General features: G+C 40.4%; 1 protein-coding gene and 1 long non-coding RNA gene across 2 annotated transcripts in view; one reads left to right on the top strand and one right to left on the bottom strand.

Annotated features, from left to right (window-relative positions):
• Nucleotides 1-757: 757 nt before the first annotated feature.
• LOC147600606 (uncharacterized) lies at nt 758-8,098 on the bottom strand. The gene is made up of 3 exons (XR_015258681.1): nt 7,977-8,098; nt 2,906-3,086; nt 758-1,798 (listed from the first exon to the last, which is right to left on the bottom strand). It is a non-coding gene; the product is annotated as an uncharacterized LOC147600606 (long non-coding RNA).
• A 247-nt stretch (nt 8,099-8,345) lies between these two features.
• Nucleotides 8,346-25,720, top strand: part of DKK3 (dickkopf Wnt signaling pathway inhibitor 3) — a 28,498-nt gene continuing 11,123 nt past the window's right edge. Inside the window, exons 1-3 of the mRNA XM_086748909.1 lie at nt 8,346-8,568; nt 10,569-10,706; nt 11,192-11,275. Coding sequence (XP_086605035.1) covers nt 8,380-8,568; nt 10,569-10,706; nt 11,192-11,275 — 411 coding nt within the window. The 5' untranslated portion in view covers nt 8,346-8,379. The remainder of the gene's footprint in view (nt 8,569-10,568; nt 10,707-11,191; nt 11,276-25,720) is intronic.

The following is a 25,720-nucleotide window of genomic DNA, read 5'->3' as shown; positions in this document are numbered from 1 at the left end:
TGCTCACTTTTAATGTACTATTTAGAAAGAGTGGAAATCTGGTAGAGAAAGGCTATATACATTACAGAATACAAATGAGCTTGTTAGGTCTTAATCAATTATACCTGATGGCTTTGATGATGTTGAAATACACTGTTTTGTATTTCTCTTGACTTCATAAATGTTTAAGATATGTGGCTAAACACCATCTAGGATAACACTGACAGAGTTTCACTAAATCTACAGGAGGGAAGATTGGATTGATTTTATGATTAGGCAAATCCTTAGACAACGTACTGCCTAGTGAGTCATCTATGAAATTGTTGCTGCCAAGTTGCAAACTTCATGTGTATTTTGTAATTGCTTACTTGCTTATAATTTTGAGAAAGGCTTGAGGAATAAATGGTGGTGTGACCTTTGGGGGATTTCTTGAATGCCTAGAATCTGCAAAGATTGAAGCAGATGGCTGATACATGATCTATAATGTTTTCCTAACACAACTATTATCTTTGGGGTTTCTGGTAGCAGCAAGTGCAGTTTATAGCATAAAAGAGGAGAAAACTGGCCAATGTATGACACACATTCTTGGCCAAGGGATGAAAATTTTTTTATCCTCATACACAACCAAAGCACTGTTACACATTAGATTCCCTATGTTTTGTAAAAAAAAAGGGGCAAGCAAACAATTTTTTCATTAAATTAAGATCTTTTGTGTATTATATGTATGATAAAAGTTCTCAATTTCTCACTGTGCATTTGGCTTTCTTCTCCTGTCCTTTATTCCATGCAAGCACATTTTCTATTTTCATTCTCCTTTAAACTAGCTTCAGGTTTCCCTTTCCCCAGTCATTTGCTTTTCTGAACTAGCTTTTTTGTTTCCCTGCTAAAGCTTCACTGTTTTGTCCATGTGACTTTCATACAATCACTCCCAAGTACTTTTTCTCTGCAACTCTTCCTTCACATTGCCTCTCTCTTCTCATGTCCCAAGCTAGTCTTCTCACTATCACTTCAAAAAACCTCCCTACTACTCTAGGGGTTAGCTTTTCAATTCTTCTTGTATGAGTTCCTGTCTACCTTACTTCGGCCCATTTAATCTCTTGCTATATTTGCTTCTTTCTCTTGGAGGCATCTTATAATCTCATCTTCTTCATGAGATACTCTTGGCCCAATTTCAGAGCAGTTCTTTGCCCATTTCTTTGATTCTTTTGTCCCAACTCTCATATATACATGTAATGTTTGCCTATAGTACAATTTCAAGAAGCAGAATAGGGGAACTGGAGCTAGGAGATGAGATCTGTACCAAGAATTAGGCCATACCTAACCTGATGTTATGAAGTACTGAAGCTGACAGGACTGGTCACCAAGTATGCCATGGAACAGGGTACAAAAAATGACTCTGGGATGGCTTCTCTGTACACATATGTCCTGGTTTCGGCAGGGACAGAGTTAATTTTTCTCTCAGTAGCTGGTGTGTTTTGGATTTCGTGTGTGAAGAATGTTGATAAAACACCCTGATGATATGAATTGTGAATGAGAACAAGGACACTTTCCAGCTCTCCAAGTCTCACTAATGTGCAGGTGCAGGAAGCGGGGAGAAAGACAGACAGAATAATTGACCCAAACTGGCCAAAAAGAGTATTCCATGCTATAAATGTCATGCTCAGTGTATAAGTGGGAGTTGGCCAGGGCGGGTATCTGCCTTCCTGGCATCCATCTTTCTCTCTCGTTTGCTGGCATGGTTCCCCCTACCTTGCTGGCTCCCTTTTCGCTTCTTTGCTTGCAGCTCGGTTTCATTTCCGTGATCGCTACTCGGGATGGGCTGTATCAGTCATTAGGACATTGGGTGGTGAGAAAACGTACATTGTTCATTTTGTATATTTTAATATCCTTACATGCTGTTATTATTGTCATTTTCCTTTGTTATTTTAGTAAACTGTCTTCATCTCAACCCACAAGTTTTCCTTCCTTCCCAATTCTCTCCCCTATCCCGCTGGGGAGGGTGAGGGTGAGCGAGAAACAGTGGCAACTCGGGCTAAACCATCACAACATATCACCTCTTAGCAAAAGGGGATCTGCTTCCCTATGCTATCCAGGCAATACAACTCAACGGTAGCCTGGAAGGATCCCCTCTGATAATGAAAGAATGGCTTAATAGTTGTTGATACCCAACTCTCTTGCTTTTTGGAACTGGTATCAACAAAGCTATCAACTATCTATCTACTACAGACTGAGTGGAGACATTGATTCATTTTATGTGAATTACTAAAAACTTTCAACCATTACATACTTATCTAAAATATACTCTAAAAAAGATCAGGAGATAGAGGTTCTGTATTTCAGTCTCAATTTTCTTAACCATACAAAACACTACAACTATCCTCATAAGAGTGTCTGTAGCTATGGACTGTCAGTTGACACTCTCCACCCTCCCCAACAAAAATACATGTGCACACTTCAGTAAAAAGAATTCACAGTTCCATTTATCAGACAATATTGCACTTCCTGTATAATTAGAATAATTTGGCATGTAGAAGTGTAATTTGATTGTATGAGTGCACATGGACAATACATTTGAGCAACAAAACAATTTCCATCCACTGCTCCATCCCTGGAAGTGTTTAAGGCCAGGCTGGATGGGGCTTTGAGCACCCTGGTCTAGTGGAAGGTGTCTCTGCCCATGGCAGCGAGCTTGGCATCTTTAAGGTCCCTTCCAACCCAAACCATTCTATGATACGATACGACTTATGCATTACAAATAGAAATAAATACTTCCTTATAACTTTCAGAACATTATTGCCACAGGTCATTATTTTGAAATAGAGCCAATGGCTTGGAGTGGCATGACAGCGTCTAGGACATGCGCTAGAATGCAGCCCTTTGCCTATGCACATAATTTGCACTTATGATTGTAGAAAAGAGTCCTTACCAGGCTTTGCAGTTTGCCTAAGTCAAAGCAAATTCAATATGCTGTATTTCCGTGGTCTGGAAAGCAGATACAGTTTAGAGGTTTCATCTGGTTTCTTGCTGTCACAGCTCTAATAATGTCTGGTAGGTGACTCACTGCTCCATCCGTAACGTCATGAGTAACTGAGACGATATAAGGCACACTAAAAAAAACAGGCATTATTGATTAGTTATGTCTTCACCACTTAAAACCTGGAGTACCTCAAAAGGAAAACACAGTTCACAAAGCAATAAAAATGAAATCAAAGCATGTTCATGTTTCAAACGCATACCTGCTATCTTGCTAAATAATGTGCCACTAAAAACAAACAATATTTGTATTTATATATAATATATTTATATTTATGTATAATTCTATTTTCCTGAGTAAAGTACAGATGCCATATTATGACTGTGTTTGAAAAGACTGTCAAGGATTTATTGTGTGCTGATAGGTTAATATTTCCTAAGTCCTGATAGCTTAATATTTCATAAGTCCTTGGCATACGATAATCTAACTTCTAGAAAATTTTATTATAATAACTAACAGAAGTCCTTTTCTTCTTTAAGAAAATAAAATTAAGCAAACGACAAATCCCTTCTTCAATCTATTAAATAAAGGTGTTCATCTTCCACTGAAAATTACTCTGGTTCTGACAAGGTGCAAAGTTAAATATAATAACTGTTCATAATCAAATCTATGTTTGATGCTCTTGCCTCTTTTAAACAAGATCTTACTATTTTGTGATTTAATTAACTTACAGAGCAAGTTAAATTCAACTAGAATGAGGCACAGTTATTCCCAAAAAGTATTAAATGAGGAATTTTTCAGGACCTGTAATTCCAGGAAAGCTCTGTCTGTTGATATTCCTTTCATTGCAGTCAGGTCTCTCCCAAACATATTTTAGCATTTCAGTACCCTTAACTCCTATATACTCGAGCAAGACCTGACAAAACTATGATCATTAAATGATTCTGTTCTAATTGCTTTGAAATCCCTAATTCTTTCCTAAATCTTTCCAAAAGCTCCTAGATCTCAGATTAAGCTTAAAAATTTTATATATGTTTAACATACAAAATGGTCAGAAAGTTAACCACTGAGCTGACCCAGCAAAATAACTGTGTTTTTTTATACTTAGAGTTATTCGGTCCTGACATTTACAAGTTTCCACAGTGTAAAACCTCATGTGAGCAGAAAAATATTTTTACTACAACTTAGAGCTTTTTAAGTCCAAGGAATCCAATAAAAGAAATGACCAGTAAAAAGAGTAGACAATCACACTGTTATCACATCTTCATCTGTCTGGATAGTGTCTTTCCCACAGAAAACCCCTAACTGATACTGTACTAATAAAACAATCAGTTTCACTGGGGATTTAAACTTACTGCTGACATGCTAAACAATATTTTTCAAGACTGTAGTATGGGTCTATAAATTCATTGTAGGCCATAAGCGTTTGGTTTATCACTTGTCATTATTCCACTTCGTCAGTTAGCTGCACTGAGTTTGATTTGCCCTTGGCTGCTGTCACACCTGGCCTTTCAAGCTGCTGTTGGCAGGGGCTCCCTGGCACAGCACAGTCTCCCGCTGGATGCCAGCTATGATCCTCCATTGAGCACCTGGCACTGAACCGGTCACCTTGCCTGTGAGCCTCGTACCAAAATCATCATGGGCCAAAAGCCACATACTGGTGTAGATGTCCTGCATACTTGGGAAGTATGGGAAAGGAGCATTGCGGGGCATAAGGAGAGTAAGGGAAATTTGCTCCGCAGGTGACAGGCTCAGGCCAGCAGCAGGGCGATCCCTTGGCAGTATCAGCCTCAGCAGCCCTCCCGGCCTGACCGCAGCCGTATGGTACAGCCTCTGCGGGGAAATTCACACAAACAGCCGAGACGCATAGGGCTTAGAATGGTAGAAACTGCAAGCTTCACTGGTGTTAATTCCCTCTCTTAACTCTGCTCTCCCTCTTTCATGCTCTCCTTTCCCCTTCAGCAGGGAATTTGGGATTTCAGTTTCTGGAACTTTTGCCTGCTGGTGATAGATTTTGTCTTTGTTGTACGGTTGTTTGATGCCGTTTATATTTACATACTTCGGAAGGCTGCCTTTTCTTTTCATATCATAGGTTGTACATTAGCCAGACATCTTGCTATTCTTTTTTTTTTTCCTGCAGCTAATTAATTGATTGCTCACAGTACAATTGTTAGAAAGGGAAAAGAACTCTTATTAATTCATTGGTAAATGAACATGCAAAATAACAGATGTTTGAAACACAGAAAACAGAATATAATATACTGCCTCTAAATGAATAAACAATGTGTGGGAAAAAATAAATCAAACATGCACAACTCCCTACCCTGCTGCTTTCAGGACGTGGTCTTTTGTCTCAAAACTCATCCAACCAGAAGGTGGTTTCTATTCTCCAGAATCACTGATTCAGATGATGTCTGCCTTTGACAAGAGTGCATTCATCACGACAGGGGGCCATTTTTGCCTCAAATCCACCTTAAGGGTCTTGTATGGAGGCTGACCTAAGTCTTACAAATTCTTTTAACGTAGTATCTCTGGGATACGCTTTTCCTAACTATGTTTCCAGCTAAATTATTCCAGCTTATTACGTCCTTTCTGAATTGCTGTCTAAGAATAAATTATACCTTGACAAAAAGATCATATATGTTTTTGTGTAATGTATCTTTTTTTTGTGTGTGTAATATATGCATTCAGGAAGAGATGCTTTTTAGCTGTGTTAGTTTTTCTTAGAAAAATATCAGCTCTCTGGGGTGCACCTTAGCTACGAAAATTTGTTATAATCCAAAACATATTATCTGACATCTTTTACTTAATATAATAAACAAGACTGCACCAGTGCAACACAAGAACATACTATTCATAGTTAATCTTACGTCCTCAGAAGCACACTTTTAAACAGAAGCAGTAATTCCAGTACAGACATGGCTTTCTTCCTGCTGTAAAAATGCAGTAGACATAACCTGATAACAGGCTTCTGTTGCATTAAATACAGATGAATTTTAATCTTTTTTTTATGTTTTGTGGTTGTCACTGTTGCTTTAATCATAAAAGATAAAAATCATAGAACAAAGGATCAGAAGAGGTGATCAATACTGTAAGCTCCTTCTGATCCTCATTATTTCTGTTTAAAGGTAGAGTGTAAGACCCGCTGAAATTTACGGGAATTTTTCCATTAACCTCAGTGCGAGATAATCTAGGTTTAACACTTTCAGTATAAGTATTTAAAGTACCTAAGGCCCTGATCTGTATGTATGTCAATAAAATTACACAAGTATAGCTATTTTCTATGCTATTACACATAGCCATAAAGGTGTAATTTTGTACACAGGCATTCAAATTTCTGCTGAAAGAAAAATAAACCAGTTACAGCTCTCCTGTTAGCTGCATGCTTTGCTATGACTTAACTGCAAATCAAAAAAGTACCTGGGTACTAGAATACAACTACAGACTTCAGGGTTTATAATGATGCAATCATATTAGAACAAATGTGCACACCCAAAATTTTCCATATAGATAAATCCTTTTGGATAGGGCTGAGCCAAGAAGGAAGATAAAGATTAATCATTACAAATTGTAAGCCTTAGGTGCGCTACCATCTATGACAATTTTCCCCTCTTAGTTTGCAACATCTCAGTACCCAGCAGATCAAGTGATACTGAGGGGAAAAGCATCTAGCTGCAAATGCAGGGAAGAGCCTAATCATGCTGGCAATCACGTCAGGCTGCCGGCATAGCACCGTGTGCTAATGTATATGCCTGCCTTTCAGTAAGGATAATGAGCTCAGGCACAACACAGGGTCACTGTGAACTAGACCTGGTTCGTATCTCGCCGGCCCCACGCATGAGCAGGGCACACCACCCCTGTGCCCATGCCTGTCCTTGCAGACACACTGTCACGGGTGCAGGTGATTTCAGCAGCTCCAGGCAAAGTGCAGATCTAAGCAGGTGCTCTAGGGTGTTGCAGGTTGAGCTTAGAAGCATCATTTGGCCCACCTGGCTATAATCATAGTCAGTTTAAAGCCTTGTGTACACAAGGAAGTTATTATAAAGTAAACCAGGGTGACAGCAGAAAACCAGAAGAGCTATTCTGCACTGACCTCAGGTGCAGATCTTCCATTCTGGGATACAAATGCACCCTCACCACTCAGCTCAATCCCTGTCCAAAGAATTGTAGAATCATAAAGCTTACTCGAAGGAGCTAGGAAAACTGAGTTCCAATCTGTGAAAACAGAGTAACTGTGATTGCATTGTAAGCTTATTCACAGTACTCCATACTGAAAGATGAACGTAGTCCTAATTCACTGCAACAATACTGAATAAAGTGTATGCTGCAGCATCTTGTTAATTGGTCAAGCAGTGCACGACTTTATATCCTGTTAGCCCTGTTAATGTCAGGGTTGTCTTTTTTAAACTACATTCATCAAAGGCAGCATGGGAGGGTCTTGCCTGCACATCAGGATTGGGACTGTGGCCTTCATCACACTGCAAGAGGAGACCGTAACTTTTTAGACCCACCTCTTCTAAAGTATTTAGGCAATTAACATATGTTTAGATTGTTTAGAAAATTAGTTTGGGGGTTAAATTTACAAAGGTATTACAAACAATTATCTATCTTCTAGTCCATTTCCTGCATTCACAGCTGACCGAAGCTGCCTTAGGCTGCCAGTAACAGTGGATTGGCGATTATTGTAATAATGCATTTGCAGGAATTTTTCAGGACTTATATAGTTTTTGCAGAAATACTTTACTCACTATTACCTCTGACCCAGGCTCCAAAATCAAATGGGACATATAGGTCAGTTCTCCCTTGGCACAACAATGTTGCCCTAGAGCAGCAAGCTGACTGCAGGAAGAACTGTCCATGAAATTCTTGGGGTGCAGCATGAAGAGGAAAAATAATGTGGAAATTGGGAAAGACACACACAGATACAAAATGATTATGTTGTCTGAAATTTTTGAGAAAAAAGTTTGAAAGGAAACAATCAGGGAGAGTGGGATGCTGGCCAGCCAGACGCAGGATGCGTCACCTCTTGGAGACCTGGCTGATCCTCGGAACAGAACACATCTTTTGAAAATATTCTCTGAAGACTGGAAAGCAAAAGACATAATGGAGATGCCAGGCAGCTCTCTCCATCCTCTTCACATTAAACCTGTTCAAAAGATCAAGAGCAGGACTGAACGGGAAACTCACACTGCTCCTTTCCCTCAGCATCTCTCCCCCCGCCTCCCTCCCCTCTGTCCTTCCCGCTCCCCCCGGGAGCCTGCGCCCTGCGGGGCGGGCGGGGGGCTGCGGGGGCCGGGCCAGGCCAATGTGGGCCGGTGGGAGGCTGCGGGGGCCGGGCCGGCGCTGCGGAGCCGCCCGCTGCCGCTCCACCCCGCCCCACCAGCCCGCACCGTTGAGGGGGAAGCGGCGGGAGCGGCGGTACCGGGATGCGGCGCGGAGCGGGAGCGGGGCGGCGGCGCTGGCCGCTGCTGCTGGCGGCGCTGCTTGGGGCTCTGTGCTGCGCCGCGGCGGGGGGCGGCGGCCGGCGGCGGGCGGCCAGCCTGGGCGAGATGCTGCGGGAGGTGGAGGCGCTGATGGAGGACACGCAGCACAAGCTGCGCAACGCGGTGCAGGAGGTGAGGGGGCGGCGGGACCCCGCGAGGCAGGAGAGGCCCCTTCCCCCCGCCCCAGTCCTGGGCTGGGCCGCACCATACCTGCGGGCCTCTCACCCGCCTTCGCCGATTCCTGTCGGCCGCCGCCTCTGCGCCTCCCCTGAGCGGAGCCGGGCCGATGCGTGCGACAAAGCGAGCCGGCAGCCGGCCCTTCCTTCCCCGGCTCCCCCACCCCGCCCCTTCCATCGGTGGGGAGCCGCTGCCCGAGGCGACGACCTGCGGGCTTTCCGGCCGGGAGAGCGCGAAAACCGCTTCAGCTCGGCGTCCGCCGCCGTTAGCCCGCCGGCCGCCGCCCTCCTCAGGCGGGGAGGCGGGCGGTGTGGGAGCACGGCAGGAGGTTCCCTGCTCGGCTTCTGGCGCTGCTGTTCTCGCTGGCGGGATTTCCTGCCCCGCTGCTCGCATGGCCCGCGCCACCTCAGCCCCCGCCCCACCCCTGGCTGCTGCGCGTCCCCGCGGGTCGGGGTCCGCCGCGGGGCTGTGCCGGTGTTGCGGCGCTGGGGGTTGCCTCGCAAAGCCACCCTCGTGCGGCAGGGCAGGCGGGGGGTGAGGCAGAAGTGCAGGCAGATAGCCCGTCTGAATCCCCCGAAAGAGAAAACAACAGTACGTGGCAAGGGGAGGTGTGAAGAGTTATTTTATTGTCTTTGTACAGCAGGAACTAAGACACGAGAGGTTATCCCAAACCAGGATTCAAAGGTCCTGAAAACACCTGCGGAGAAGCCACTTCCTTTGGTGTCATTCCCTGTCTAGGGCTCAAATTCCTTGCCCAGAATCGCACAGGACCTGTTTCAAAGCCAGGAACCGAGTCTGGATCCCGAGCCGTTGTCTCGTGACACTATCAAAAGACCTCGTTCCTGCAGTCTGCTTCCTTCTGCACTTTTTCCCCCGTACATTTTAAGAATCTTCCTCCCAAGTTCTCTTTTCCTCTCATTCAAAAATACATGGTCCAAAAAAACCTTTTACTGACAACCCGCTGGGGAAACAGACCTTTGTTTACTCTAATTAGATAATTTTTGAACTTTTACTGTCATCTGGATGGTTGCTGAGATCTACCTCCATCATCCACTTAATTTAGACTGCAAACCCATTGAGACAAACCATCTTTAAGAAAGTATTCTTTACAATGCCAAAAATATGCTTAGTTATAAATAAGGATGTAGTGAAAGTTTATGCATGTTTTCTGTAGTCAGTTTGGATTGAAGAATGGTCTGTCTACACCACAAACTGAGCTGCGTCTTAGCAGATAAATGCTTTACACTTAAAAAGACTTCCAGCTGTCGTTTAAAATAAACGGACACACCAGAAAGAAATTTTGTCTTGGGAAAAATTCTGTTGTTCTGCCTGGCTGAACTTGTGGCCTCCTAGCTCTGCTAGCAGCAGTTGCAAATAACAGTGACACAACTTATTCAGAGTTTGTGTTGTTTACAAGACTTTTGCTGAGCTTACTCTGATTTCAGAGAACCCATTCTGTGTTGAGTCTTCATCTGGCAAACAAAGACAGTGGGAACTGAAATAGAGAATGAAATTCTGGATATGTGCTGCCTGTTGACTTCAGGGGGCTTTGGCTATGTCTCTGTCCTGCCAGAGTATTTTCTGTTCTTTGTCAGATGGGAAAGTCTGTCTCAAGTGTTTAGTGGTTTTCTGGGAAAAATGGAAAGCTGGGCTCTTGACTGGGATCAGCCTGTGCAGATACCAAATTGTCACTAGTCTTCCCCTCATAGGGACTGACTTTGGCTTAAATAGTCCAGAGCTCAAGAGTTTAGCTCTCCACTGTTTTTCTAGTCCATTAAAAGAGCTGCGGTGGTCACTGTCTGAAACAGCTGAGTAAGTGTTCCCATAGCTGGGGATCTGTACTATCAGCATCACATATTAAAGCAAGGTGTTCCTGAAGGCTGCACAAAAGGTGCCGCTTGTTCTCTTTTGTGTAATTGTTACTAATTTTCAGTTGGGTTATTTAAATTTGACAGATGGAAGCTGAAGAGGAAGGGACAAAAAAACTGTCGGAAGTAAACTTTGAAAACTTACCTCCCAACTACCATAATGAGTCCAACACGGAAACCAGAATTGGTAATAAAACTGTTCAGACTCATCAAGAAATCGATAAGGTACGAGAAAACATTTATTGCAAGCCGCTGGTTCATACATGACCTTTTCTTCAAAAATAAAAACCATTTTGCACATTTTGGGGAGAAATAAGATAATCTGGAGCATAAACTTTCCTCATGAAAGTTTGGGGTTTTATTGTATCTTATTTGCTTCCCTAATCATTGTGTAGAGGCACATGTTGTAAAAGGTTAATGTGAAACAATAATTTATTTTGAAAAAAGTGCCTGCTAAAAGTAGAACACAGATACAGCTATTACATGGGTCATAAAAGAATGACCATCTCCTGCTCAGTTATCTTCATTACAGTGACATTTTAAATAGATAAGGAGGTAGCCTTGTCATCTACTTCGCCCCCCAGATTAGAATTTTGTATGAGTGACGGCAAAATGGGAAAAAAAAGAAGGAGGTGGGGTTAGGTTTGCAGAATGTAGGACTGAGGCTAAATAATGTAGTTTCATGTTTTGTTCTTCTTCTGTCCTATCAGATTACAGATAACAAAACTGGATCAACAGTTTTTTCTGAGACAGTTATTACATCTATAAAAGATGGAGAAAACAAAAGAAATCATGTAAGTTAACACATTTTTTCCTTTTGAAAATTAAACAAATGCTTTGAGTTCATCATTCAGAACAAGGTGACATAGTTCACCTAGTGAAATTTCTGAATGCTTTCAAACACAAAACCATTAGAGATAAAGTGTCAAAATATTCTTGTTTTTCAATTAATTTAATTTAGGAATATTATGAATTGGAAGCAGAATTTCAATGTTGTGGTTAACTGAGGTGCTTGATCTGAATATTAAATTTGTCTGTCAAATCTAAGTATTGTACTCAAATAGCAAAGATAGTTACAAGCCCTGTCCAGTGGGTGTGAATAAACCCTTGGTATAACAGTGCTTCATGCATGTCCTCTCTGTGCTTTTGGGTTTCATAAAAAAATTGCTTTATAGACTTCCAGCACTAGAAAATAAACGCAAAATTGTCTATCCTGAGGAGTCTATGGAACAATAAATGGCTCTATTTGCTTTCCAGCCTAACCTAGTGATGGACAGGTGGTTGTGAAATGTCACTTTGGGGATGGGGAGAAGAGCAGGATGATAAATCCCCCTCCCCTCTGGAAATATGGTAGTTTAAGGATTCTCGGAGAAGTTTAAAAGATCAAGAATGTTTTCTACCTGAATCTTGCAAACACACATTTAGCAAATGCTAAACATCAGTAGTCCCATGAGAAATTCAGCATGTAGCACTACTTAGAACAACTGTTAGGTCATACCAAAATGAACTTTTTAAATGCTTTTTCTAAGACAGGACTTACCAGAGTTTCCTCTGGTGGTTGGCTTCATCTGACAAATAGTTTGTGGTTTAGTTTAGTTCAACGTGCCCTGGCTTTTCTTAGAGTAAGTTTCTTCCAGTTCTTTCACAGAAGCAGCTCTTTAACTATTTTATAAAACTTTAAAAAATGAAAACAAGTATGTTGGTAGTTCTTATTTTTAATGGGCATAAAACCTGAAATTAGTTTATCTTTTTCTGCTATCATCTTCTAACTAAATTTTCCCTCTTATTTTTGTACTGTTATTAAAGTTTGAGAATCACAAGTAGCAAAATAAAGTTATTTGTGTGTTCTATACTTTTTTTTTAACTGTTTTGCAAAGCTTATAGATTACGTGGTAAGTCAAGGTACAAAATAAATTGCAACTATTCTAAGCCACAACTTGGTTTTATACAAAGTATTAACATATTCCACAATGCTTTTTAATAATGAGATATGTGTAATGAAGGCAGTCTAAATGTTTTTTCAAGCAAATATCTTGATCTTCAAACCCAGTGTACAAAGGCAAACCTTTCAACCCTCTTAGCGGTGGGACACAACACTGGTGTTGTTTCATAATGTATTTGGCTTGCTTACGGAGTTTGAACGTTCTTTTCAGCTGTAAAAAATATATCTTGGTTAGTTTTTTCCAACTATCATACACATTTCCTTATAAGTGTCATATATCAAGTGCATTATCTGTGTTTTCCTTGTGGGAAGGTTGCCTCGCTTATAAAGCCAGTGCTGCATCCAAAACCATATTGGTATTGGTATTCCAGCTAAAGTACTTGAGGACTGAATACAAATGTTTGTCAGACTTCGTGGTGGCAGTCTTTATTCAGTTATAAAGTAAGCATAATCAGAACTGATCATGTTAACTCCTAACCTTTTAAGTGTGGGGTGCTTTCTTCATCAACTTCCTTACTGCAGCAGCTGCTGAAACTAAACTACATTTGTTAATGTTTATTTCCCCTCTAACACTCATTTTGAACTTTCAGCATGCCCATAGTACAAAATCCTTATTTAGAGCTTGCCAAGTTAGAGAAAAAGCTAAATGGGAAAAGCAACCAACACAGAAGTAAACCTGAAAATACTTGAAAACTTTAAGCATTAAGGAGAAATATGAATTACTTAGGGTACTACAAGGGTAAAGAACTATTAAAGGAGTAATGGGATGAGATTGAGAATTGGAAAATTTGTGTTACAGCGAGAAAAATGTACTGCCAAGGAGAGATCTGCTAAGTGGAAGAAAAATTTTGTCCAAACTAAAAAGCACTATTACTTAGATCTGTAAACTTAAGACAGAAGTACTGGGAAAATGAGTTGCAGAAAACTTTGCACTGGCCCCTTAGGTTATTTTTCTATACATACATTTTCATAGTTGAAGTGTTGTGTGACATTGTGGTATGTCCCAGTCACTTTCCAGGCCGCAGGCTTCACAGACCACTGGATGATGGAAGAGTAATTCTGCTTCTTTGCTGCTCATTTTAAATGTTAGCAATAAAGTAATATGTATATAGGTCTTGTATTCTCCAGGAAATTAAAAATGGAAACCTTTTGAAATCTATTTGGAGATTGTCTTAGTGGACCTCTAAATACAGCTAGTGTACGCTGTTCTGTAATGCACATCCTTGATATCCATGAGTGATTCATCCTGCTGTGTGGTATAATGCAACTGGAGGTTTGTATAATTGTAGCTGTAAGTATTAACAGTCATTTGAAAAGGGCGATACTGATGTTTTGTTCTGGGGGTGGAGAATTTGGTAGCAGAGGCTACAGGGAGCCGGACATTGGGAACGAGACCTCTGTTCTCATGCTACTACTGTAGCCTTCAGGTTGGTGCCTCTTTAGAACAGCACTTTCGTTTTTATTTTTGATCTGCCAAGTAAAAGAAATAGGCACATGCTATCACACAAGCTCAACTTTTACGTTTGTAGGGAAACTGAATGCTGAAAATTAAACCTGTTTCATAGGTTCAGTTTATAGGCTTAGCTTATAAAAATTAAGGATTCCCACAGCTCCTGCATTTTAGGTACAAAATTGGATGGTATACATAAGAATTCATCAAACACCTCAGGAAACGACCTGCTGCGAAATGTGAACTCTGTATAATTTATTACTGCAATAATTAGTAATAACTGGAACTCTACAACTCTCGGTTCACGTTTATTCTCTGAGTTGAGTTAAGAGCCGCTGAAATCACTGAAAGTTTTTCCAGTGACCTTTTTGGGCTTTGAGACATGATGCAAAAGCCACACAGGTAGGCAAAGATGTGTCTTGCGACAGGTCTATGTTGCAATAATAAATCCACATACTGGCTGGAATGAGATTCGGCAGTTGAGAAGCAGCTTCATGGAAAATAGGTTGTGTCTGCTTTTTAAAGCACACTGCCTGTGCTACCCCTATGTCCTCTGCAAACAGGCACAAATACACACATATATAGTGCTTATAAATATATGTCAGTATATACACGTACATATAGTGAGATGCACTGTTACAGAAACATAAGACATAATCTTCCTGGCACGCACACTTTTCCCTCTCGGATGGAATTTCTTTTTGGCTTTGCATCACGGAAGTATTCTCTTTAGACTTTGTTCTTTTTTACTGAATGGCTCACTTCACAGTATTTTGATGGCTGGAAGACTATCAGTATTTTAAGTCTCAGAAGAGGAATTGGGCTCCTTGCCATTTCTGGCAATGCAGTCCAGTTCTTCAGAGGTGCTGCATTATTTGGAGGCGCCATTTACATTCCCAGACTAACATTCACTTTCTCAGATGTCAGTGAGGACTAACAGTCACCAGCATATGTGTCAGGCTTTGATCCAACAGTCTTGTGTCTCTAAAGAGGCTGAATACAGGCAAGAGGTAGCTGGATGTGCATGTTTTTATGTCTGTGCAGGGTTTTACATCCACTTGGTCCTGGGTTTAAGGCCCAAGTATTCTATATTTTACTTCTCCAGGGAACATTAGTTAGCTTGCAAATTAATAGAGTATTTCCAGTAGTAAGTTAAAGTACAGAACACAGATAAAGTAACAGCACTCTTTATTACCGTGTGAAAATCAACATATTTTCTGGCTTGTTGACTAGTCCTATTTCAATGGTGATGTATTAGCCTAACCAAGGAAAAGCAGGCATGAAAAATGAAACAAAATTGGTACTGGTAAGATCTGCTGCACAAAGATTAGCTGCATTTCTTCTCAGTTGCATTCAGAATAGTATTTGATAGAAGCTCTCTTCTAATTCAAAGCTGGTGTACCTAAGATATTTTTTCTTGTCTGTATTAATTTGACAAAAATAGCAACATCTTCTTTTTAGCAAGGTGGGTGGGATTTTTTTCAGACTTCAATAGAAGTACATCTGGTTGCTTTCAATTCTCCTTCTTGACAGAGATTTTAAAAGATGCAAATATCTAGGGAGGATGTACCAGGGAACTGGGAGAGTATCATGCATTTCTCAATTGGCTTTGGCACTATTAAAACCATTCCTTTCTTTGGCCTGTCCTTGATGGTAGAGGCTCTTCAGGGCATGACTGTGCCTTCTCATTAGTTACACAGTCCAGGTCAAAGTTTCTTTGTGGGAGAGTAAGGAGAGGTGCCTCCAGTGGGATTCTGTGCAAAGTGCTTGCTCTTCTGTGCAAGGGTGGGTGTGTGCCTGTACACACGCGTGTATTTGGCACCTGCCTTCTGCAAATGCAGCAGCTGGTGAGTAATTTCAAACACTCTCAGGTCCTTAGGAAAGAAGCCCGATGATAGTAGGCCTTTATTTCTGTGGTTAGAGGCTGCTGTGTGGATCCCTGCGGCTCTGGGCGGGGAGAACTGTATCATTGGAACTGCATTTTCAAACTGACTTGGCAGGTTCTGGAAGTGACCGTCAGTCAGGTCACTGGCTTATCTGTAGAGATAGAATGGACAGCATCTTCATTATAACGGCCTTATTGAAAGCATTTTTCAGCCTTTATCTTTAGTCTCACAGTAAAATAGGAAAAAGAAAGAAAATGGTAGGAGAATTAAACATTAATCTCTGGGGTTCTGTTTCCCCCTTTTCTAGGGAAAAATTGGTTTTAAATGGCTAAGCTTTAGCACTTCATAAGCAAGCTTCCACTTCTCTGCAGATGCCCAGAAGTGCTAAAGTCACTGCTTGATTCCTGTGTGAGCAACTTCTATATAATTTTACTAAGCATGTTCTCAGCCACATATAGTGGAGTTGCTCTCTTTGACATTCGTACTGCTACAGGGAGAGGAGTTCCTACCGGTGCTGAAGAGAAAAGGAGCTTTGAAAACTGAGAAGGAAGCATTGATGGATCAGAAATAGCGATTTTTCACATCAGCAGCACTTCAGAGGAGAACAGTTGATGGCAGAAATTTGAACATGGAGCATCTTGGTGTTGGCTTCTGCTCCCTTGGGCAAGCCTGTGTTTCAGGGAGGATGCTTGTTTTGGGCATCCCAGTCCTACATTTGGGTCCATTTTTTTTTTTGTTTAATTTTTCACAGAACTTGTAGTTCCTGGTAATTTGCGCTCAACAACTTTAAACTATCAGTAGACACACTAAGTACATTCGTGGGCTGAAGTCCTGTTCTCTGACTAGCCAGAAATCTCATAATACCTAAATCTGGTAGGGTTTGCATACTTAACAATTTAATTCATTAGCACTTTTATTTTGCTTTTCTGGTAACTATCCAGCCTGCTCTGTTGATGTAACTTGTTATATGAATCATGTCTTGGCTAGTACAGGTTCTTTTCAAAACACCCTGCCCTTTAGGTAGTTCTTAGAGTAGCAGTAGATAAGGCAAACTGTTCTTCCTAGCTAATGCTCCAGGGGACAATTCAGAGATCTGAACAAACTGGACACTTTTTCAAGTTTCTATACTAAACAGTAACTTCAGTAGATTATAACAATTATAATATAGGCTAAAGTTTTCTGAAAAAAAGGCGTAAATGGCTCACAATGGGAATCAGTTAAAAAGGTGAGCCGTAGCTTCACTTGCCTTTTGTAAGCAGAATACCTGCATGCTGTTGCACTCTGTTTGGTCACATTCAGTGGTAACTTTTAAAGTAGTATGTCTCAAGTGTTTGCAAATTATAGCTTGTCTTTTAAAACAAAACACCTCTTGTAGGCTAGGTTCCCATCCAGTCCCAATCCACCTAAATTCCTGCAGGGAAACTAATAGGCTTTTTAAAAATCTTACCAAACATGAAAAACTATTGCTTTTCACTAGGAAATCTGCCCTCAGTTCTTTCTCCAAGGCAGTATGATGTGTGTTTTGCCCTTCTGATGTTTTAAGTTTGCTGATGTGTCTGATGCTAGCAATCTGCTTGTTGTCTACACTTACTCCCCTGGAAAAGATGTGACATAGCCGTGCAAACTGAAGCTAGGTGTTCGGCTTTTTAAGCTCAGTTAGTGAAGGAGCCTTCGGATAGTGACCTCAGGGGCCTGAATACCTGTGTCTTGTTTTAAAACAAGCAAATCCATCCCCTGGCTTGTTTTAGAAAGTAAGGCTCTTCACCTAGACAAGATTCAGACATTCTGAATGTTTTACTGAACCCTCTTTTTTTTTCCTTTTCTTTTCAGTTTTGGTCTTGGCAATGTAGACTATGCAGCTGAGGGCTGATGAGGACAAGTAGCTTGTGTTTGTTAGTAGAAAATGATGTAGAGAAGGGTGCTAAATGAAAGAGGATGTAGCTGAAGATGAGAAAAATTTTACAATTAGTATTTGGAATTGCTCTTATTAATCTGGAATACTTTTAGGTTATGAAGCTTACTGTAGAGCAAGGGACATACCATTCTTGCATGAGAGGTGTGATGAAGTGTATGCATACCCCTGAGTCTTCATATCTAACTCCATAAGCAGCAAATGCTTCTTAGTGATGCAGAAGTTATTAAGAGATTTAGTTTAGCTCATGGAAGGCTCATGGCCTTATTGTCAGTCACAGTATATTTTTAAGACCAACATTTTTACTGGTCATCTAATGTTCCCTGGACTATAGCCAAAAAAATCTGAATCGTAGTTTCAATGGAAGGGCATGACATAAGGAGTACGAAAGACATGTGTCGCCTCTGATTGTGCATGAATAAACTTCTCTGAGGAAGAAGGTGGGAAATTCAGTGTCCACAGCTTTATCTTTAGCTTAGGCCATTCTGAGTTGGCTTGTTTTGTCAGAGAGAATGCTGTGTAGAAAATTATGGAACCACACAGAGAATCAGGACTGCATAGTGTGTACAAACATAAGATGGTTTTGTAATACTGTAGTGCTGCAATGGCCATGATGTGGAGAAAAGTGAGACTGCAGTTTCCATGGACTCAGATGTCATGCTTGGTGACCCTGAACAAACAAGCAGGTGTAAACAGCTGCTAGACCTTATCAGAGTGAAGAGAAGCAAGGTGCCTTTTGCTGAAAGGTGAGGCAAACCAGGCAGGTGTTTCAGCTGAAAACACAACAACCAAAGGTCAGAGAATGCAGATCATTATCACTTTTTTTTTTTTGGTCTTAAATAGTGGGTTGGATTTGCAGCAAAAGGGTTACTCCTAATTAAAGGTATCAAATCCTGCTCTTGTTTGTATCAGTGAGTGTCTGAAGTAATTCAGATAACTTTTGTAAATTTACTTTCCTCGTAACAAAAAAAACCTTAAAAGAGTGACTAGGATTTCTTTCATATTTCCTATTGGTCCAGCTTAGTGTAAGTTTTTTTTTTTCTGTCAAACAAAAAACTGTAGTAGGCAAACAAAACTGTAGTACTTTGTAGGAGAACAAAACTGTAGTACTAATTGCTAATCTGAAAGTAACATTCCTCATCAGTAATTCAGGCCTGTGCCTGTGTTTAGAATTGTTTTAAAATTTGCCAGATGCTCATGTGCTATAATGTGGTATTTCTCTTCTAGTTAAACTCCAAAGAAAAAGAGTATTTTTGTGCAAAGTCAGGTTGGCTGAAGAACTGCCTCACCATTTTTATCTACCTACCTGAACTGTTACACTTTGAGTAGCTAAATATTGAGGGAAGAAAGATTTTCTTGGAGTAAACTTCTCCTCACCAAAAATAAGCTATTACTATAACACAGTAACAGTGCCTAGAATTGATTCAGTGTTCCAGGTGATGATGTTAGTAAAAACACTACAGTAGAGCAGAAGTTTATCTCCTGAAGGCTACAAAACAGACCTTCTCTCAGAGGGTTGGTGCCACCCCCTGCTTCACCAGTGTCCCTCTGAGAGCCACGTACCACTTCTAAAGCTCACAGCACTCGTGTTAGTTGTGGAAATAAACTCTGGCTTGTCTGAAACTTTTCATGGGTGAGGAGATGTGCGTCATTTTCAGTTACATCTGCTTCTTCCTTGTTTGCACATTGGTTGGCACAACTCTCCTGCAGACAAGCTGTGACAAGGGAGTAGTGTAAAACAAAGACCAGTTGTTTACCTTTTCCCTGGTTTTAGTTCAGTCTTCTCACACGTAACATGCTGAGTTTAGGGAACCAACAAGGCTGTCCAAAATGTCTTTTACAGGTCATGTTCAAATTGTAGGGAGATAAAAAGCATTCATATTGGTTTGGTTTTCTACTTTCTGCCTCTACTAAATATACCTGTTTATCCTAAGATAAATTAAATGTTTTTTAATCTTCATTGTAAGGTAACAGATACAGTCAAGAGAGTGATCTTTTATGTGACAATTCTTTGATCTACTGAACAGAGATCATAGTAGGGACTGTCTTTAGACAGCAGTGAAAGCTCATCAGCAGTGTTTCCTTTGGTCAGACCCATGTAGCAAAATTAATCACGTGATAGGAAAAGCTTTAAGGCAAAAGAGAAATTTTTTCCACTGGTTTTGATTACATGGTTTAATCCATTGGCTCCAGCAGATGCTTATTTGAGAGTCTAGCTGAAACCATGCTGTGTAATTAACTAGTAAGCTGTAGCTGGTAGGGTAATAACATGTAGCAAAGGCTTTAGGAAATACAGGCTACGATACTGGATGTAAAGCATAAATGTTTTGTCTTTTTATTTTCTAATTACATCTATTATAATCTTAGAATGATTAAGCTACAGATGAATGGACTAAATCTGCAGCTGATTTACATCTGTATTTTCATATGTAAGGTGGCGGAATGGTACCGCTTTGCCATGGCTGGGAGGCTGGCTCAGTGACACATAGTTTCATATATGGTGAGCCTAAGTCTTGTCTAACCTTCTTCTAGACTGTAGGAGAGGTAGATTCTTTAAAATTTATAAAATGACACTGCTTTTAACCAGTGAGTAGGAGGAGAAAGAATGAAGGTGATCTGTGATTGCTTGGCCTTCTGTGCAGTTGTTTATGGTCAGGAAGACAATGTTTTATACTACTAGTCCAGCTTGATCATGTTTTGTGCTGCTATTTACTAAGGTAAACCATGGAAATTGAAGGAAAGTGGTGAATTGAAGTCTGCTTCTGTTTAATTCTGTTTCATAGAATCATAGAATGGTTAGGGTTGGAAGGGACCTTCAGAGGTCATCTAGTCCACCCCCCCTGCAAGGAGCAGGGACATCCCTGACTAGATCAGGTTGCTCAGAGCCTCATCCAGCCTGGCCTTGAACGTTTCCAGGGATGGGGCTTCCACCACCTCTCTGGGCAACCTGTTCCAGTGCTCTACGACTCTCATGGTAAAAATTTTTTTCCTAATATCTAATCTAAATCTACCTCCATCTATTTTAAAACCATTACCCCTCATCCTATCACAACAGGCCCTGCTGAACAGTGTCTCCCCATCTTTCTTGTTTCATTAAATACTTGACAAATGTAAGAAAAGCACTGTAGAATGGTGGCTTTAAATGTATTCCTTCAAGAAATGCATTTCTATGTCAGCTGAATAAGTCTCCCTTTGTCCTTCCCCCCACCTGATTCAAAACCAGCATTTTGACATCTTTTGCAGTGTGAGTGTCGGCCTGGCCTTTTGAGGGACTGAGTCACTTTGATAGTGAGCACTGAGGAATACCACACCAGTGAATGCATTAGCTGCCAAATCATGGTTGTTTACCAATGCAGCTTGTAGAGAGAATATCCTTCCAGCTTTTCTACCTGTCCCGATTCTTACCTTAATAACAAGTCCACTTCTCCCTTCCAGTTAGTAATATATCATAATATAGCATATTTGGTAAGGGAGTTTTGGATTGGTTTAGTTATTCTATCTGGAAATGACTCAAAGCGTGCTCTGTGATTTTATATCACATGAGGAATCCCTCCAGCTGGTGCCCTTAGGCAGTCCACTCATCCCAGTGGGAGGAAGAAGCATCTTACGGTGTGTAGATAGGCTGACATCATGATGTCAGGCAAAGGGGAACCTTTAATGGTCTTCTATGTCCAAGATATTTCATAACCATCAGCAAGGGAAAGTTTTGGTTCCCTAGTAGGTGTTTGTCTTGCACTTCATGCATTGTAAAAATCTGTAATACATTCACATTCTTAAGTCCTTTTTGGAAGGTCACAAAGAGTATGCTGAAGACCCTTTTTCATTTCTTCGTTGGAAATCGCTTAGGAAATGGAATGAATATTCATGAGTAGTCATCATCATATTGTTGATATCATCTAGACACATGATTTCAGACAGAGAATTGAATTAAGAAAAAAAAAAATACCCCAAAGAGGAGGTCTGGAAGAAGGCTCAAAAAGTCAGCATCTACAACCCAGATGCCTACTCCATCCTTAGGCCAATAGTCATCTCATCTGTTCTCAAAACCCTCAGGTGCTGGAGACTATTTATTCCAATGCTCACTATAAAGTCTCTATTGCTGTAATTTAAACCCCTTCTTACATCTACAGCTCATGGAAAATAAATTATTCCCTTTTCCTGTACAGTAGCAGCAGTCTCCCACACTGTCAACTCTGCTATGGGCAGAATCCATTGTAGATGTATTCTTACCAATGTATTTCTCATCTAGTATTATTATCTTTGGCTGACACTGTAAACACAGTAAATAAGTCTGTTGAAACTGTAAACTACTGAAAATTTATATCGTATAAGAATAAAGCAGATAAAGTTCAGGATTTGAAATAAGTTCTGTGAGGAGCTGGGCACAGGTTGGTGTCTTACTTCTCAGTGTGCTACGCTTAATTTAGTGATTAAGATTAGCAAGCAGCTATTAAGTACAGAAATCTTATTTTGAACTGTTTTTCTTTTTGCACAGCTGTTTCACATCCTTGCTGTGTACAGCTACTCTGGATTGTTTTGCTTTTACAAATTTTCGAAATTTACATAGTTTGGTAGTTGAATTATGGAAACTTTGTAGCGAGGAGAGCTGCCCGTGTTAGAATTCGCCCCCTGGGCACACCATTACATGAAAGTTCTATCTTTATATGATCACTGACTACTTAGAAATGGCACTTCTGAGCTTTGTAGCACAGTTTTACAGTGTTTCTGTAACTGTTACTGTATCTCAGGGCATTTAAAATAAAAACCAAGATCTTTTAGACTACAAAGTTCTAGACACATCTTCTGGTTATCAAAGGTCAAAGAATTGTTGTTCTCTGATTCATATAGATGCATTTCTATGTTCAGGCCATTAATTACAAAAATTAGGAAAACTTTGTTTTTAAACATGCCTTAGTATTTTGACTTTATTTGATAATCTCATACTATATGAAAAACGTTTTCTTAACAGGGAGCAATTAAACATGGAGCACATGGCTATTGGGTTTGGGTCTCAGATGGTCTAATTTCAGAATATTTCTTCTCTGTCTAATTATGGATATAGAAGATTATAGAGTCTCTGTGTATTTTTTTTTTTTAAATGACTGAGTTTATAGCATGGCACCAGGTTTCCAGAAGGCCTAAGGGAAGATTTTGTTGTCAAATTTTTGACCATGTGTGAGCGGAACATGATCTGATAGAGCATCTAAGCATCATTTTTCCTATTATCATGAGGCTTTTGTGAGGAATCTTTTTTTTTTTTTTTTTTTGCTTTTGTGTGTAGTTTCTTCTCTCATTGAATTCTGAGTTCTTTGAAGCTGTGGATAAGATTACATTTTATTTATTTCTTTTTTGGCCTGGAACATTACCTGCCTAAGAGTCTGATCAGTGACAGAATCTCTGTGGTGAGAATAAGAAGATGCTGTGGAAACAAGTGGACTTCTTGCACTAGCTTTGGTGGTGGGCAGTTTATTGGGTGGCTACAACCTGCCTCAATTAATTCCCTAGGCTTTTTGATAGCATGTTAAAGCTAATGTAGCTATGCTGCTTTTAGCACCTAAAGCCAAGCTCAGGTGCCTTTGGGCCATCTTTATTTACATAATGGATAGACTAGACTAGACTAGACTAGACTATTTCAGTTGGAAGGATTTAGCATCTATTCATATTGCGTCATGTGGAGAGCCAGAAATGAAGTTTTTCCAATTAAAATGTTCCTATTTTCTTGGGGGAGGAAAGGAAACAGGTGAGATTAGTTCTATGGAGAAGTTCAAGACAAAACTAAGGAGTCATTTGTAGTTTTCTTACGTATTCGTTTTGAGCTCGGAAGTCACATTCCTCTTGAACAGCCGCACAAATAGCTGACTTTCCCACATAGCACTGGGATGTCACTAGTATCATCACTTGCGACTCACATGTGCTCTTTTTGGCATGTCTTTTTTTAACAGTACTCCTTATTTTTATGAGTGCTATGTACTTGGCAGGTCAGTAGTGAGAGGTTTGCTCTACTGGAAAGTATTACAGAGGTTTTGAGGTATTTTTAGCAAATTCATTCATATCTCATTAAAAACAAATGCATTATGTACCCTGTCTAGACAACTAAGAGATTAGGAACTGAAATGCTACTGCAATTCAAACTATGGTAGTAGTTTCCATAAAAAAAAAATATTCCATTTTACGTAATTCTACCATTTTTCTGGTACATGCATATAATACCTGTAGGATATAAAACAGTTTAAATGCTTTTTTTTTCCTTACTACTCAGCAATTTTTGCCATCTGCTGCAGTAATGGAGACCAGTCCTACATGAAATGACTTGTAGAAATTAAAACAAAACCTAGAAAAGGATATGTAAACACAGAAGAAGAGAAGCTTTTGAACTATAGTTGTCCCAGCAGACTGCGAGAGGTGCTCCCATGCATTTTCATTTTTAGTTGTTACTAAAAATGATTTTCCAATTGTTGCACAAACTGCTTTTGTAGTATTGCTTCCTGTGTTGTCTACCTGCTGGAAAAACTTCCTTACGTCTCGGAAGTTGGTGACTTTTGCCTCAGTACTTCATGGCTTGTGAGCTTAAAATCCGTACAGGGTTAGGGAAACACTTTGGAAAGGCTGTTTTGGCTTACAGCTGTACAGACAGTACCAAGGCAAAAAAATAGAAAAAAAGCAAACAAGCCTGCCTCTCCTTCAGCTGTTAGGCAGTTTCAAAGGGTTTGTAGTCACAACCCGCAACTGGATCAGAATAAGCCGGCAAATTGTGCCATGCAGCTTATGCAGCGAGGCGAAAAGTGGTTCTGCCGTTTGAATCCCACTTAACTGTTCTCCTGTTGGAGCAGTCAGTGACCTTAGCAGACAACTGCTGCTGAGTTTCTCTGCTACAGCTGCCCCTTACCTGGGGGGGCATTTTCGGTTCCATATACCCTCCTCCCGCCCTTAGTGTTCAGTGTCTGGATTTGGTTGATGTATTAGTGATCATTGAAAAGTTGTATGTAAAGTCGTCAGCAATGCCTTCCTCTGCTTTCTTGGGTTCTAAGCTAAGTGGAAAGACCCCAGAAGGAAAGGAGAGCTCATTCCAGACAGTCATTTGCCTGTCCCTGACAGGTATTGGCTGAAGGTATGAATAGTGAAGAGAGAGTTTTGTTTAAAATTATGTTTGGAGAAGGACTTTTTGAGAATGTGGGAGGTAGGGTGAGTGTGAGTGAGGAGAGGGAATAGACAAATCAATGTCAATTTTGCATATGACATCAATGATTGTATTTAGAAAGTCAGACAGTATCAGAATAGACTTGAGCATATTTTCTAGCCTACACCCAGGGTGTTAATTAGGAATTAAGAGGGAAAAGAGCAAAACAAAATGAGCATGATTCCGGTACATAATATATTAGAGTGAAACAGAGTATTAAATATATTATCGTAGTGAGGTACAGAAACCAGATTAACACTGCAAATGAAAGTGGGTTTCTATGTGCAAATAGATTAACTCTGGCCTTGTAGTTCTGCTTTCAAAACCTGAACCAAGAAATTCTTTGCTTCCCCCTCTTTATCCTTACTGCGTTACATGGGCAGAGGATAATGTGGTACACACCACAGTTGGCTACACTCTACCAGTCAGTACAGTCTGCCAAAATAGCCCACAGTGCCTTCTAGGTCAAAGGCATGCTCTTGGGTGTAGTGTGAAGATTATTGTGGCACATTGAAAGAGAACTTTTTTCTTCTGTGCCTTTCCATATATATGTAGATTCAGCCCAAAGGCTTTCCGTGAGTTTCAGTGTTCTGTTGTTCGGTGTTTTTTTTTTTTTTCCTCTGTTGGCTTTGGAACAGATCCTAGCCCCCAAATTGCTTTCAGGTGTTGCAGGATATTCATTGCAGAGTGTAGTATTATAATAAGAGTGCACAGGATGCTGAGTATGTACTTAAAGGTAAGTAGCATGCTCTTCTTCTCTCTTACCTTAAATTAACTGGTAGAACATCATAACGGATTTCAGAGAGATGTACAACCAATATAAGTGTAGCTAATTCTGTCTTTAAGCTATTTGCTCAACTTGTGTGTTCTGC

The sequence above is a fragment of the Chlamydotis macqueenii genome, chromosome 5 (assembly GCF_036417535.1).
Source record: "Chlamydotis macqueenii isolate bChlMac1 chromosome 5, bChlMac1.mat, whole genome shotgun sequence".
Lineage (NCBI taxonomy): Eukaryota > Metazoa > Chordata > Aves > Otidiformes > Otididae > Chlamydotis > Chlamydotis macqueenii.
The sequence above is the reverse complement of the archived record's forward strand: the minus strand, read 5'-3'. Positions and strand labels throughout refer to the sequence as shown.